General features: G+C 40.0%; 1 protein-coding gene across 1 annotated transcript in view; it reads right to left on the reverse strand.

The window, feature by feature from the left end:
- The window catches only part of eIF5B (eukaryotic translation initiation factor 5B), a 36,434-nt gene that overhangs the window by 17,365 nt on the left and 3,865 nt on the right, over positions 1–15,204 (reverse strand). Inside the window, exons 4-10 of the mRNA XM_071683300.1 lie at positions 14,457–14,537; positions 13,877–13,931; positions 8,959–9,152; positions 7,302–7,466; positions 6,872–6,974; positions 2,493–2,636; positions 2,225–2,310 (exon numbers count right to left, since the gene is read on the reverse strand). Of these exons, the coding sequence (XP_071539401.1) occupies positions 2,225–2,310; positions 2,493–2,636; positions 6,872–6,974; positions 7,302–7,466; positions 8,959–9,152; positions 13,877–13,931; positions 14,457–14,537 (828 nt within the window). The remainder of the gene's footprint in view (positions 1–2,224; positions 2,311–2,492; positions 2,637–6,871; positions 6,975–7,301; positions 7,467–8,958; positions 9,153–13,876; positions 13,932–14,456; positions 14,538–15,204) is intronic.

A 15,204-nucleotide genomic window follows, 5' to 3' on the forward strand; every position in this document is an offset into this window, starting at 1 on the left:
GACAAGAGAACAACTGGGAACATTGGTGAAGGGGGCAAATGGGGAGGTAATAACAGGTAGTGGTGAAGTGAGAAGGAAATGGAGTGAGTATTTTGAGGGTATGTTGAATGTGTTTGATGACAGAGTGGCAGATATAGAGGGTTTTGATCGAGGTGAGAGGGTCTGGGAGAATGATTTGGTAAACAAGAGTTGAGGTAATGAAAGCTCTGCGGAAGATGAAAGCCAGCCAGGGAGCGGGTTTGGATGGTATTGCTGTGGAATCTATTAGAAAAGGGGGTGACTGTGTTGTTGAGTGGTTGGTGAGGATATTCAATGTATGGTGAAGTGCCTGAGGACTGGCAGAATGTATGCATAGTGCCATTGTACAAAGGCAAAGGGGATAAAGGTCAGTATTCAAATTACAGAGTATAACTTTGTTAAGTATTCCTGGGAAATTATATGGGAGGGTATTGATTGAGAGGGTAAAAGCATGGACAGCATCAGATTGGGGAAGAGCAGTGTGGTTTCAGAAGTGGTAGAGGATGTGTGGATCAGATGTTTGCTTTGATGAATGTATGTGAGAAATACTTAGAAAAACAATGGATTTGTATGTGGCATTTATGGATCTGGAGAAGGCATATGACAGAGTTGATAGAGATGCTCTGTGGAAGGTACTAAGAGTATATGGTGTGGGAGGTAAGTTGCTAGAAGCAGTGAAAAGTTTTTATCGAGGATGTAAGGTATGTGTACGAGTAGGAAGAGATGAAAGTGATTGGTTCCCAGTGAATGTTTGTGGCAGGGGTGAGTGATGCCTCCACGGGTGTTTAATTTGTTTATAGATGGGTTAAGGGGGTGAATGCAAGAGTTTTGGAGAGAGGGGCAAGTATGCAGTCTGTTTTGGACGAGAGGGCTTGGGAAGTGAGTCAGTTGTTGTTCGCTGATGATACAGCACTGGTGGCTGATTCGAGTGAGAAACTGCAGAGGTTGGTGACTGAGCTTGGTAAAGTATTTGAAAGAAGAAAGCTAAGAGTAAAGGTTATTAGGTACAGTAGAGTTAAGGGACAAGTAAATTGGGAAGTATTAGGTACAGTAGAGTTGACAGACAAGTAAATTGGGAAGTAAGTTTGCAAGGAGAAAAACTGGAGAAAGTGAAGTGTTCTAAATATCTGGGAGTGGATTTGGCAGTAGATGGAACCATGGAAGCGGAAGTGAGTCACAGGGTGGGGGAGGGAGCGAAGGTTCTGGGAGTGCTGAAGAATGTGTGGAAGGCAAGAATGTTATCTGAGAGAGCAAAAATGGGTATGTTTGAAGGAAAAGTGGTTCCAAAAAATGTTATATGGTTGTGAGGCATGGGCTATAGATAGGGTTGTGCTATCGGGGCCTGAACATACAGGAAAGTGAAAGATGTGCAAGGAATAGAGTGAACTGGAACAACATGGTATACCGGGGTCGACGTGCAGTCAATGGATTGAATTAGGGCGTGTGAAGCATCTGGGGTACACCATGGGAAGTTTTGTGGGGCCTGGATGTGGAAAGGGAGCTGTAGTTTCGGTGCATTACACATGACAGCTAGAGACTGAGTGTGAACGAATGTGGCCTCTCTTTTTTTTTTTTTTGTCTTTCCTAGTGCTGCCTCAAGCATGCACGGGGGAGGGGGTGCCATTTCATGTGTGGTGGGGTAGTGACGGGAATGGATGAAGGCAGCAAGTATGAATATAAAAAAAAATATATAATACATATTCATAACATACTTGATCGCCATTTCTCTTGTCAGCGAGGTAGTGACAGGAAACAGACGAAGAAAGAATGGCCCATTCACTCATATACACATATATACATAAACGCCCATCCATGCACATATAAATATCAATATGTACAAATATGCATACACATACACAGACTTAAACACATAAACACGTACATATTCATACATGCTTGCCTTAATCCATTCCGGGCACCACCCTGCCCCGCTGAAAACAGCATTGCTACCTCCTGCTTCATTGTGGTAGCACCAAGAAAACAAGACAAAAAGGGCCACATTTGTTCACAATCAGTCTCTAGCTGTCATGTGTAATGCACTGAAACCACAGCTCCCTATCCACATCCAGGCCCCACAGCTGGCAACTCCTTCTCTTAAATCGAATAAAAATACAAAATGTTTCAGCATGTGTTATGTTACACATATTTCTATTACTCCGATACAATATAATTCACAATTTACAAAACTGTTATGTATAAAAATTACCTCATCACTTTCTTCATCCTTATCTTCACCCTTTTCACTCTTCTTTGTATCTATTTCTAGGGAAGCTTTAGTGGCTTCTGATGTGTCTGTAAGGATATGAGGATTACAAAAATGCTCCAGTAAAGATTATATTGTAATTATACTGTAACATTTGTGAATATCTTTTCACTCTAGTACCGTGAAATGCCAGAAATCCTAGTTAACATTGAGAATTATCTTACATCTATCAATTATTACAAAATAACTTTTTCATTCTGAAAAATCAAACCTTCTTCATCCTCTTCGTCCTCATCACTATCATCCCATGCATCCTTCACTTCCTCTTCTTCCTCCTCCTTATCCCATGATTCCATTACTTCTTCTTTCTCAGTTTCTTCTTCAGCTACTGGTTCTGGCTCTGGCTTTGCTGAATCTGACAAAAGATTTTCAATACAATAATTCCAATCAGATGGATAAGAATATGAAGAACAATGACTGGATAAAAAGCAGAAAACCTCTGCTCATAATCAAATCATTAAAGATAAAATGAATAGCCTAAACAACTTAAACAGACATACATATATAATATATTCATGCATATTCGCCATTTTCCAGCATTAGCAAGGTAGCGCTAAGAACAGAGGACTGAGCCTTAGAGGGTGTGTTGAAATGATTTGGTCACATGGAGGAGAATGAGTGAGGAAAGATTAACCATGAAGAAATATGTGTCAGAGGTGGAGGGAACAAGGAGAAGTGGGAGACCAAATAAGAGGTGGAAAGATGGAGTGAAAAAGATTTTGAGTGATCGGGGCCTGAACAAGCAGGAGGGTGAATGGCATGCAAGGAATAGAGTGAATTGGGATGATGTGGTATACCGAGGTCGACGTGCTGTCAATGGATTGAACCAGGGCATGTGAAGCGTCTGGGGTAAACCATGGAAAGTTCTGTGGGGCCTGGATGTGGAAGGGGAGCTGTGGTTTCGGTGCATTATTACATGACAGCTAGAGACTGAGTGCGAACGAATGTGGCCTTTGTTGTCTTTTCCTAGCGCTACCTCACACACATGAGGGGGGTGGGGGTTATTTCACATGTGGCGAGGTGGCGATGAGAATGAATAAAGGCAGACAGTATGAATTACGTACATGCGTATATATGTATATGTCTGTGTGTGTACATATATGTATACGTTGAGATGTATACGTACGTATATTTGCATGTGTGGACATGTATGTATATACATGTGTATGTGGGTGGGTTGGGCCATTCTTTCGTCTGTTTCCTTGCACTACCTCGCTAACGCGGGAGACAGCGACAAAGCAAAATAAATAAATATAAATATATATATATATATATATATATATATATATATATATATATATATATATATATATATATATACATAAATGCCCATATACATACATACACATTTCAATGTATACATAACATACATACACAGACATATATATACACATGTACATATTATGGATCTGGAGAAGGCATATGATAAAGTTGATAGAGATGCTCTGTGGAAGGTATTAAGAATATATGGTGTGGAAGGCAAGTTGTTAGAAGCAGTGAAAAGTTTTTATCGAGGACGTAAGGCATGTGTACGTGTGGGAAGAAAGGAAAGTGATTGGTTCTCAGTGAATGTAGGTTTGCGGCAGGGGTGTGTGATGTCTCCATGGTTGTTTAATTTGTTTATGGATGGGGTTGTTAGGGAGGTGAATGCAAGAGTTTGGGAAAGAGGGGCAAGTATGAAGTCTGTTGTGGATGAGAGAGCTTGTGAAGTGAGTCAGTTGTTGTTCGCTGATGATACAGCACTGGTGGCTGATTCATGTGAGAAACTGCAGAAGCTGGTGACTGAGTTTGGTAAAGTGTGTGAAAGAAGAAAGTTAAGAGTAAATGTGAATAAGAGCAAGGTTATTAGGTACAGTAGGGTTGAGGGTCAAGTCAATTGGGAGGTAAGTTTTAATGGAGAAAAACTGGAGGAAGTAAAGTGTTTTAGATATCTGGGAGTGGATCTGGCAGCGGATGGAACCATGGAAGCGGAAGTGATTCATAGGGTGGGGGAGGGGGCGAAAATCCTGGGAGCCTTGAAGAATGTGTGGAAGTTGAGAACATTATCTCGGAAAGCAAAAATAGGTATGTTTAAAGGAATAGTGGTTCCAACAATGTTGTATGGTTGCGAGGTGTGGGCTATGGATAGAGTTGTGCACAGGAGGGTGGATGTGCTGGAAATGAGATGTTTGAGGACAATGTGTGGTGTGAGGTGGTTTGATCGAGTAAGTAATGTCAGGGTAAGAGAGAGATGTGTGGAAATAAAAAGAGCGTGGTTGAGAGAGCAGAAGTGGGTGTTTTGAAATGGTTTGGGCACATGGAGAGAATGAGTGAGGAAAGATTGACCAAGAGGATATATGTGTCGGAGGTGGAGGGAACGAGGAGAAGTGGGAGACCAAATTGGAGGTGGAAAGATGGAGTGAAAAAGATTTTGAGTGATCGGGGCCTGAACATGCAGGAGGGTGAAAGGCGGGCAAGGAATAGAGTGAATTGGATCGATGTGGTATACCGGGGTTGATGTGCTGTCAGTGGATTGAATCAGGGCATGTGAAGTGTCTGGGGTAAACCATGGAAAGTTGTGTGGGGCCTGGATGTGGAAAGGGAGCTGTGGTTTCGGGCATTATTGCATGACAGCTAGAGACTGAGTGTGAAAACGAATGGGGCCTTTGTGGTCTTTTCCTAGCGCTACCTCGCACACATGAGGGGGGAGGGGGATGGTATTCCATGTGCGGCGAGGTGGCGATGGGAATGAATAAAGACAGACAGTGTGAATTGTGTGCATGGGTATATATGTATGTGTCTGTGCGTGTATATATATGTGTACATTGAGATGCATAGGTATGTATATTTGCGTGTGTGGACGTGTATGTATATACATGTGTATGGGGGTGGGTTGGGCCATTTCTTTCGTCTGTTTCCCTGCGCTACCTCGCAAACGCGGGAGACAGCGACAAAGCAAAATAAATAAATAATAACATATTCATACTTGTTGCCTTCATCCATTCCTGTTGCCACCCCACCACACATGAAACAGCATCCCCCCTCCAGCAAGGTAGTGTCAGCAAAAGACAAAAAAGGCCACATTCATTCACACTCAGTCTCTATCTGCAATGTGTAATGTACCGAAATGAAACATCCATGCCCCATACATTTATCTATCCATTATACAATATCGCTGTTTCCCCCGTCAGCGAGGTAGCGCAAGGAAACAGACAAAGAATGGCTCATCTACTCACACACACATATATATACATAAATGCCCATTTACATACACACATATATGCATGCACATATCCACACTTGCTTGCCCCCATCCATTCCTGGTGTTACCCAGCCCAATAGGAAACAGCATCACTAACCCCAGCTTCAGCAAATGGAACCATGATGGAAGTGGAAGAGAGTCATAGGGTGGGGTTGGGGCAAAGGTTCTGGGATTGACGAAAAATGTGTGGAAAGAGAGAATGTTACCTAGATCTCCAAACACATTCAAGTCAAGAGTTCACACCTCTAGGCAAGTCATTTACAAAGACTGAGATGAATCAAGATCCCAGAACAGAACCTTGTGTTACACAGCAGGGTGATGTTGATGTCAACCCACACGAGTAACTTCCCACCATAAGTTGAATTCTGCATACATTGTAGGCTCCACTGGATGGCAACACAAACAAAGGATGACTCACTGGAGCTACCTGGAGGCCTCAGTAACCCACTTGTGACCATGATGAGTGTTTGCGTGCCTTTTCTAGGAACTCTCCAAGTCTGTGGCACCCATCCCCTACCCAGAACACCCCTACTTAGGACTGGCCAATCTCATGAATACTGTATTTTTCTTAAGCTACAAAAGCTTACTTCTTCTTAAAAGAAGCAATGGTTTTGATACTTTCTCTACACCTAATCATATGAATGAAAAAAAGAATCAAATGAAACTTATGCAAATGCATGCACAGGACTAGCTAATCTGGTTGATAGTATTTCCTACACTAATTTCTAGGCACTTTTTCTACATAAAAAGTTTAGCTACTTTCTGCACATTGGGAGACTGAATAAATCAACTGCACATCAAAATGGTTCAGGATAGTGACCAAACTTGTGAATCATATTCTAGTTTTGCTGAATATTTCCTAATCCATAAATATGAATGCTACTGTGATATTTGCCAGTAAAATTTATCTACTTTGCTATTTCCCACAGCAGAAGCTTTGGCAAAAGACTAGGTACAGTATTGATTTCCTAGTCCTTTCCACACATCAATTCCTGCAGCTTATTCTCTGCTTGACTATATATGTACTAAGACCTTTCACTCTGGCCCATCTTTAATACTTTGCATGTACTTGGATTGAATTTCAACCATCATTTACAGAACTGACTTGGGATTTTGTCAAAGTCACCTTATAAGCTGATGCTAACCATCTCACTTTTTAATTCTTTTTATCGTGGCATCATCTTCAAACATATTCAGGTAGGAATCCAACTCCTCTAGCATGTCATTTATGTATATCAAGCAAAGCAACAGTCCTATACTGCAGACTGGTATAAACCCCATTAAAACAAAGGCCCTCCCTCATACAAGCCAGCTCTGGGAAGGTTTACTCAACTGTTATTTATGCTTACCCTGTTCTTCTGGCTTTTCTTCCTTTTTAACTTTCTTGGGCTTAACTCTGGTTCCTGGGCGAGGTCGCTTCTCCCCAACCTCTGGCAAACTAACTCCCTGGGCCTGGATGAATGAATCAATTATAAGAGAAATATCTGGATTAGTGAATAGCTCTGAAATATTCCTTCTGTACCTGTTAAACAACCTTCCTTAAGCAAACTTAAAATATGCAAATGATCTTAGTAAAAAGAAAAGTCATATCATATGCAAAGGCTGTTTGCAAAAAAAAAGCGTGTAAAACAGATGTTAAGGCAAAAGTATGGTCTCCAAACCATGGGAGATTAAGGCTTTAGTGCTATAGCAGAAAAATTAAACACAAATTTTCAAAAAGAATAATATCCAGATACTGACTACTAAATAGAGAATGACTATCAATTTCTTTTAACTTACCTTTAAGTGCTCTAAGAGACCCTGTGCCCTTCGCAAATCTTGCTTCTGTTTTGCTGTTAATAACTTTCCCTGTGCTTTAAGTCTTTCTTTTCGTTCTTTCTCCTTCTGTTTCTTGTGTTCCTTCTTCTCCTGTTCTAATCTTTTCTCTTCTTCTATCTTTCGGAGCTAAAAATAATGGTACAAACATATCAGCAATGGCCTTTTAAAATCCAAAGCAATATTTCCTACCTTTACACCAATGTGATCCAAGAAAATTAGCTTAAGCTTTAGACAAGATAAATCAAGTGCAGAGCCATTCCATAAAATCAAGACATCACTGGCCTTTAACTTCACTTCAATGCGACTGGTCAAAGGTCATCTTCACTACACCCTGGTGCAAACTCTTCCACAACATATATTCATGGAACCTTCCACAAACTAACTCTGTCATCCCTATATGCCTTATACAAGTCCTTCTCTTTCTCTAGGTATTTCCTGAACATATTTTTCAAAGCAAACACCTGGTCCACACATCTTCTTATGTTGTTTCCATTTTTAAGGATTATAAAAAAAGAAATCTATAAGGGCTACAAAGACATTTTTGCCATGGCCACCCCTTTGATGAAAGCTTCTGAAGGGCATGAACATCAGATATATATGCAGAATACATACACAGAATAATTTTACAAAACTCCCACTATTCTTTTATCATCCCAAACAAATATCAAATCATACACATCCTACTGAACCCATCACTACAAAATAATGAGCTACCATCTGAACATGTTACATCAAGTTGGTTTCCCTAAGCTCAGCCTTAAAACAACAACTGTTTTCCTACTGTCTTGAACTATGCATGACTTCTTTTCCCATTCTTTATTACTGAAAAAGGTCAACAATCCTTCCTTTATATAAAGTCCATTCATATGCCTTTTCCATATATATCAACACAAAATAAATTCTCCTTTACTTTCATCCTTCCCAACTGAATTAACAGTGAGGATTCAAGCTGCACTCCTCTTACCCAGGCAGCTGTCTTTTCTTTCTGCCTCACCTACACGTAGACTTCTGGCATTCTGTCCACATACAAAATCTCTCTCCCTGTAACACACAACACTTAAGTCACACAACTCATTCTTTGCAGCCTACATTTCTTGTGGTGAGTGCTATGTGCTAGCCCTGCCTTTTGGCAATAGATATTAGTAATAGGTAGGAACATTTAGGGTGGACTATTAGGTAGTAGCAGTCAGTAGGAACATAAGGAAGGAGTCTCTGCAAATACTATAGTAGACTGACCCTCTGCCAGTGGCCTGTTAAGGGTGAGGCACTAAAGGCTAAGAAGAAGCAATGGAGTTCATTAGCTATGGAAACTCTAATTGCCATGGCTACCGCCTTGATGGAATTCCATAAGGGAACAGGCATATACAGATTCAGCACTCAAAACCATGTGAAAGAATCAGCACCTGCTAGATTCACAGTTGTGTAAAACCTTGTTGAACTATCAGCACCTGTTAAATTCAATGTTTGTATCTCTGATGCCTAAGTGAAATTAAAACTGACAATCTCAAAACTGTAAATCTTAAAAAGCCAAATTATGATACTTTTTTGCCAGGAAAACAGAATCTAAAATCAAGCAAACTGAAATTATATAACTATTGCAACTAATGATTCTTCTTACCCTTTCTTCTTCCCTTCTTATTCTCTCCTCTTCTTCAGCTTTCAATTTTTCTTCTTGCTCCTTTTGTTTAGCAAGGATTTCTTTCATAGCTGCTAACATTTTCTTGTTAGGTTTAGACTTCTTGGCCTTTGGATCCTCCTCCTCATCCTTTTCTCCCTTCTTCTTCTTCTTTTTCTTCTTGATGTTACCCTCACCTGAACATAGGTATGTATATTCATTCCACTGCTCTAACGCAAGAACCACTGTAAATGATGCATATTTTCCTTCCTTCAACTCTTTATTATACTAAATGAGCTAGAGTAATTTCTGTGTGGTAGCAAAAGGAATACATATGAGAGACCTCTAAAGAGTGTCCTAAAATAGTCTGAACACGAGCGATGACCAAGAGGGTATACATTTCAGAAGTAGAGGGAAAAAGGAAAAGGTGGAAACCAAGATGTAAGGATGAAATCAGATGCTTTGAATATTCAGGTCAATTTAAGAAATTTGTCTCCACCTCTACAGCTCTTTCTGGGTTCAAGTTACAGTGTTGATGTTGGTGCTCTAAACAACAGCCCACACAGGAATATGGCCCCCAATACAGTCTAGCTGATCAGAGGTAACAAGTAAATGAAACTCAAATGAGCTTTTGCATTTCTCCACTGGGTGGTCCATAATGAATCTAATAGTAGTGTGTTACAAAGCTCTAGCCTTATATGTTGACACAGGTCTTTCTTACTGAAGTTTCTTCCTTTCATAACTGACTGCCATTTCCCACATTACCAAGGTAGCAACAATAACAGAAGAAAGGCCACATTCACTTACATCCGTTCTCTAGCTGTCATGTGTAATGCCCCAAAACCATAGCTCCCTATCCAAAACCAGGCCCCACAGACTTTTCCATGGTTTATCCTGACCATTTCACATACCCTAGTTCAGCTCAATGACAGCACACTGACCCTGTATATTACATCATTCCAATTCACTCTATCCCATACACACCTTTCATCCTCCTGCATGTATTTTCTATTTACTTTTCTTTTAAACTATTCGCCATTTCCCGCGTTAGCGAGGCAGCGTTAAGAACAGAGGACCGGGCCTTTTATGGAATATCCTCACCTGGCCCCACTCTGTTCCTTCTGTTGGAAAATTAAAAAAAAAAAAAAAAACGAGAGGGGAGGATTTCCAGCCCCCCGCTCCCTCCCCTTTTAGTCGCCTTCTACGACACACAGGGAATACGTGGGAAGTATTCTTAATCCCCTATCCCCAGGGATAGGGGATACTTTTATATAATGAATATTTCACAGCCTTCCATATGTGTCTTGGCAGGGTGGGGAGACATCAATAGGGGAGCCAAGAAATGCAGCTGGCTAAACCTAGAGAAATATCATGCAACTCAGTTACCCACAAATCCACAGTATGTGCAAATATGTTATCCTAGCATGATGCCACATTTACATAGCCACTATTACAGTCACTTTCAGAATAAAACAAACTCTCTATGTACTTTTAGTATATACATTTTGAAGAAAAGAATTTGTTTCTTCACCAATGTAAATAATGTTCTGTCAATGTAGATAATATGGAAATACAGAATATCGTGTAATATACAGAAGTACGCTCATGTAAAAAATACATATATCACTTACTATATCATATCATATTATACTTGATTGCCAATTCCTGCATCAGCGAGGTAGCAACAGGAAACAGACAAAGAAGAATTGCCTATCCACTCATATACACACACACACACACTCCATTCTTCCACCTCCAATTTGGTAAAAAATATGTGAATACATATGAATAGTGGGAAACCATGCTTGAAAAAACATTTCAACCATGTATCTACATAGGAAGGAGAATGTTTGTTCCCTACCCAGGCCCTACCTTTCCATGCAATATCATCCCACACTACCAAAGAAAATATACCACTTTCCTGGGTAGTTTCTTAAAAAATGTAAGATATAGACATATGAAAAAAAAAAAGGGTTATTTCTGAGGAACTAGTAAGTTAAATGGTCAAGGTGTATGCCTGAATATGATGTAGTAACTAAGAACTGAACTTAGATCTAATACTCAACCAAGGTGTAAATGCACATGCAGACATGGATATGAATGCTAGGAGTAATAAGGCAATTTTTTCCCTTATTTTGTACAAGCAAAATAAAAACAAAGATTTACCCAAAAATCTGCTTCTAATTCTAACTCACTTCAAAGAATCAAATTTCCAAACAATACAACCCTGCAATAACATAAAAATAGTACAGATATCCATTTTTTTTTTTTTTTTGCTTTGTCGCTGTCTCCTGCGTTTGCGAGGTAGCGCAAGGAAACAGACGAAAGAAATGGCCCAACCCACCCCCATACACATGTATGTACATACGTCCACACATGCAAGTATACATACCTACACAATCCACTGACAGCACGTCAACCCCGGTATACCACATCGATCCAATTCACTCTATTCCTTGCCCTCCTTTCACCCTCCTGCAGGTTCAGGCCCCGATCACACAAAATCTTTTTCACTCCATCTTTCCACCTCCAATTTGGTCTCCCACTTCTCCTTGTTCCCTCCACCTCCGACACATATATCCTCTTGGTCAATCTTTCCTCACTCATTCTCTCCATGTGCCCAAACCATTTCAAAACACCCTCTTCTGCTCTCTCAACCACGCTCTTTTTATTTCCACACATCTCTCTTACCCTTACGTTACTTACTCGATCAAACCACCTCACACCACACATTGTCCTCAAACATCTCATTTCCAGCACATCCATCCTCCTGCGCACAACTCTATCCATAGCCCACGCCTCGCAACCATACAACATTGTTGGAACCACTATTCCTTCAAACATACCCATTTTTGTTTCCGAGATAATGTTCTCAACTTCCACACATTCTTCAAGGCCCCCAGGATTTTCGCCCCCTCCCCCACCCTATGATCCACTTCCGCTTCCATGGTTCCATCCGCTGCCAGATCCACTCCCAGATATCTAAAACACTTCACTTCCTCCAGTTTTTCTCCATTAAAACTTACCTCCCAATTGACTTGACCCTCAACCCTACTGTACCTAATAACCTTGCTCTTATTCACATTTACTCTTAACTTTCTTCTTTCACACACTTTACCAAACTCAGTCACCAGCTTCTGCAGTTTCTCACATGAATCAGCCACTAGCGCTGTATCATCAGCGAACAACAACTGACTCACTTCCCAAGCTCTCTCATCCACAACAGACTTCATACTTGCCCCTCTTTCCAAAACTCTTGCATTTACCTCCCTAACAACCCCATCCATAAACAAATTAGACAACCATGGAGACATCACACACCCCTGCCGCAAACCTACATTCACTGAGAACCAATCACTTTCCTCTCTTCCTACACGTACACATGCCTTACATCCTCGATAAAAACTTTTCACTGCTTCTAACAACTTGCCTCCCACACCATATATTCTTAATACCTTCCACAGAGCATCTCTATCAACTCTATCATATGCCTTCTCCAGATCCATAAATGCTACATACAAATCCATTTGCTTTTCTAAGTATTTCTCACATGCATTCTTCAAAGCAAACACCTGATCCACACATCCTCTACCACTTCTGAAAACACACTGCTCTTCCCCAATCTGATGCTCTGTACATGCCTTCACCCTCTCAATCAATACCCTCCCATATAATTTACCAAGAATACTAAACAAACTTATACCTCTGTAATTTGAGCACTCACTCTTATCCCCTTTGCCTTTGTACAATGGCACTATGCACGCATTCCGCCAATCCTCAGGCACCTCACCATGAGTCATACATACATTATATAACCTTACCAACCAGTCAATAATACAGTCACCCCCTTTTTTAATAAATTCCACTGCAATACCATCCAAACCTGCTGCCTTGCCGGCTTTCATCTTCCGCAAAGCTTTTACTACCTCTTCTCTGTTTACCAAATCATTTTCCCTAACCCTCTCACTTTGCACACCACCTCGACCAAAACACCCTATATCTGCCACTCTATCATCAAACACATTCAACAAACCTTCAAAATACTCACTCCATCTCCTTCTCACATCACCAGTACTTGTTATCACCTCCCCATTTGCGCCCTTCACTGAAGTTCCCATTTGCTCCCTTGTCTTCCAATATTTCTTATGAATTCCAGAAATCATAAACTCTGCTTTCCAAAAGAATTGGGTACTATAAAACTGCCGCTGTTGTTTTTTTTTCTAAGCGCTTACATATTCCACATTTACAGGGACATACTTGCCCCTGAAAGGAGTACTACTCATGTATCTCAGGAACACCTAGCAGTACCTCTGTTTCAGGTGAAGTAGAATTCTCATTGTTAATCATCCTGCAACTATCTCTCTTCAACTATGCCTATACAAGCCTCTGTGACATTATTTTCTTATATCTGTTCTAGAGGTGCTCTGTGACATTATTTTCCCTCTATCTGTTCTACAGGTATCATTTTGGCCAATCTTAAAACCCAAACCCACAGCACAAGACCAGATGCTTCTCTCCCTGGGAACTCTGCAAAGACCAGCAACACCAGGATTGCCTGTTATGATACCTTCCTCTTTAGGCATACTTTGCCTCTGCCACAAAAATAAATCACTTTTGAGAAAAATAAAAAAGTTCTTATATCAGTAAGGATGCACAACTGCCATCAAGTGAAGATACAACTTAAGAGGCTGCATACATTTGATCCTATCTATCTACATCTGTGATGCCTGTTCCCTCTAGGAACTCCTACAAAGAGAGTGGCCATGGCAAAAGGCTCCACTTATCTCTGTCCTTACATGCCTCCCCTGCTTATACCATTGCATGCATTCCTCCTTTCCCTCCCTACAGAACTCTTCCACTACATCCTTACCATGTAAATGTATGAGAAGTTGAATACACAGATACACAAACAGCAACTTACCATCACCTTCCTCTTCAGGTTCTGGTGCATCTTCCTTTGCAATTATGGGCTCCACCTGTCAAAATAAGGAAAAAAATGACTTTGGCAGAAAAACTTTTTCTTGTGACAAGCTGTGAGCTATAAATTTGACTGGATTTTTTCTTCACAACCCCACAACCTCGCTATGTTAGCAACATTATGACTCACTGATTCCCACATTTCAAGCATCCTTTAATCAGTTTCTTTCTTCACACCACTCCATCTCTCTACTCCTTACTTAAATCATAACTGCTATAATGATTGTTTCATATACAGTACACAAAATCTGTCAACCCTTAAGCATACACTGTTTCCATTTGCTAACATTTCTCATCCTCTAAAATTCAATTCTACCATATGAATCTGTAAGACTTAGCAACTACAAGCATGCTGTGCAAGCACTTTGAAATATCTTTCGAGGCATTAGAATTTGTAATGCTGAAGTTTCCAACTTAAATTACCCCTTTTCAGTCTTCTCATACATCTAGTATAGAATATGGAAGATAGAATACTTCTATTACTCTTCCCTTTAAATGTTAACTACAAAAAACTACTTAAATACCTTTGCTGCTGTCTCTGGTGCATCCTTTGCCTTCTTTTTTTTTTTCTTAGCTTTACTTTCATCTTTCTTTTCTTCATCATCCTGTACAAGAAATACTTTGTTAAAGAAAATCTAAGTGGTTTCTCATGAGATCACTAACAACATGCCTCAATTCTTAACCACTTTTCTGTCACAGAATAGTGTGAAATATATCTTAATGCTTAAATGTCTGAAAGTAATATGAACCTCAAGGGCCTCAATGTTCATAGCAGTTCCCTTTAAATCAATTAACTTTCGGTGGGTTTTTATTACTGCTTCTCTGATGCAATACAAAATTCTTGTGAACAGAGAAGAGGAAGGCTGATTGAAAAATAAATCCCATGAAATACTTGAAGCAGGCCACAGCCTTGGAAATTACAAGCTTTCACCGCTTGTGGAATATAAAATAGAACTCTCCTTGCATAAAAAGAAAAAAAATCACAAGTTTTAATACCTTTCAATATGCATATTTCTTTACTGGCGTATTTCTATAGTGCTATACAATAAGTAACGTTCTACAGTGCTAATAACCACAAAATTGTTATCTGGAATAATGGGAGTACAGAAAAAGAGTCACATTCCTGTTTGAGAGACTGCTGGTAGAAATAAATCTATATAAAACGTTAATCATACAACCTAAATAACATCCGTCCATACAATTAATAATCAATGGACATGCATATAATTCAGTAATCTCAAGAACTGCAATCTTCTGAATTGATCCTCTTTG

The sequence above is a fragment of the Panulirus ornatus genome, chromosome 36 (genome assembly GCF_036320965.1).
Source record: "Panulirus ornatus isolate Po-2019 chromosome 36, ASM3632096v1, whole genome shotgun sequence".
In the NCBI taxonomy this organism is placed as follows: domain Eukaryota; kingdom Metazoa; phylum Arthropoda; class Malacostraca; order Decapoda; family Palinuridae; genus Panulirus; species Panulirus ornatus.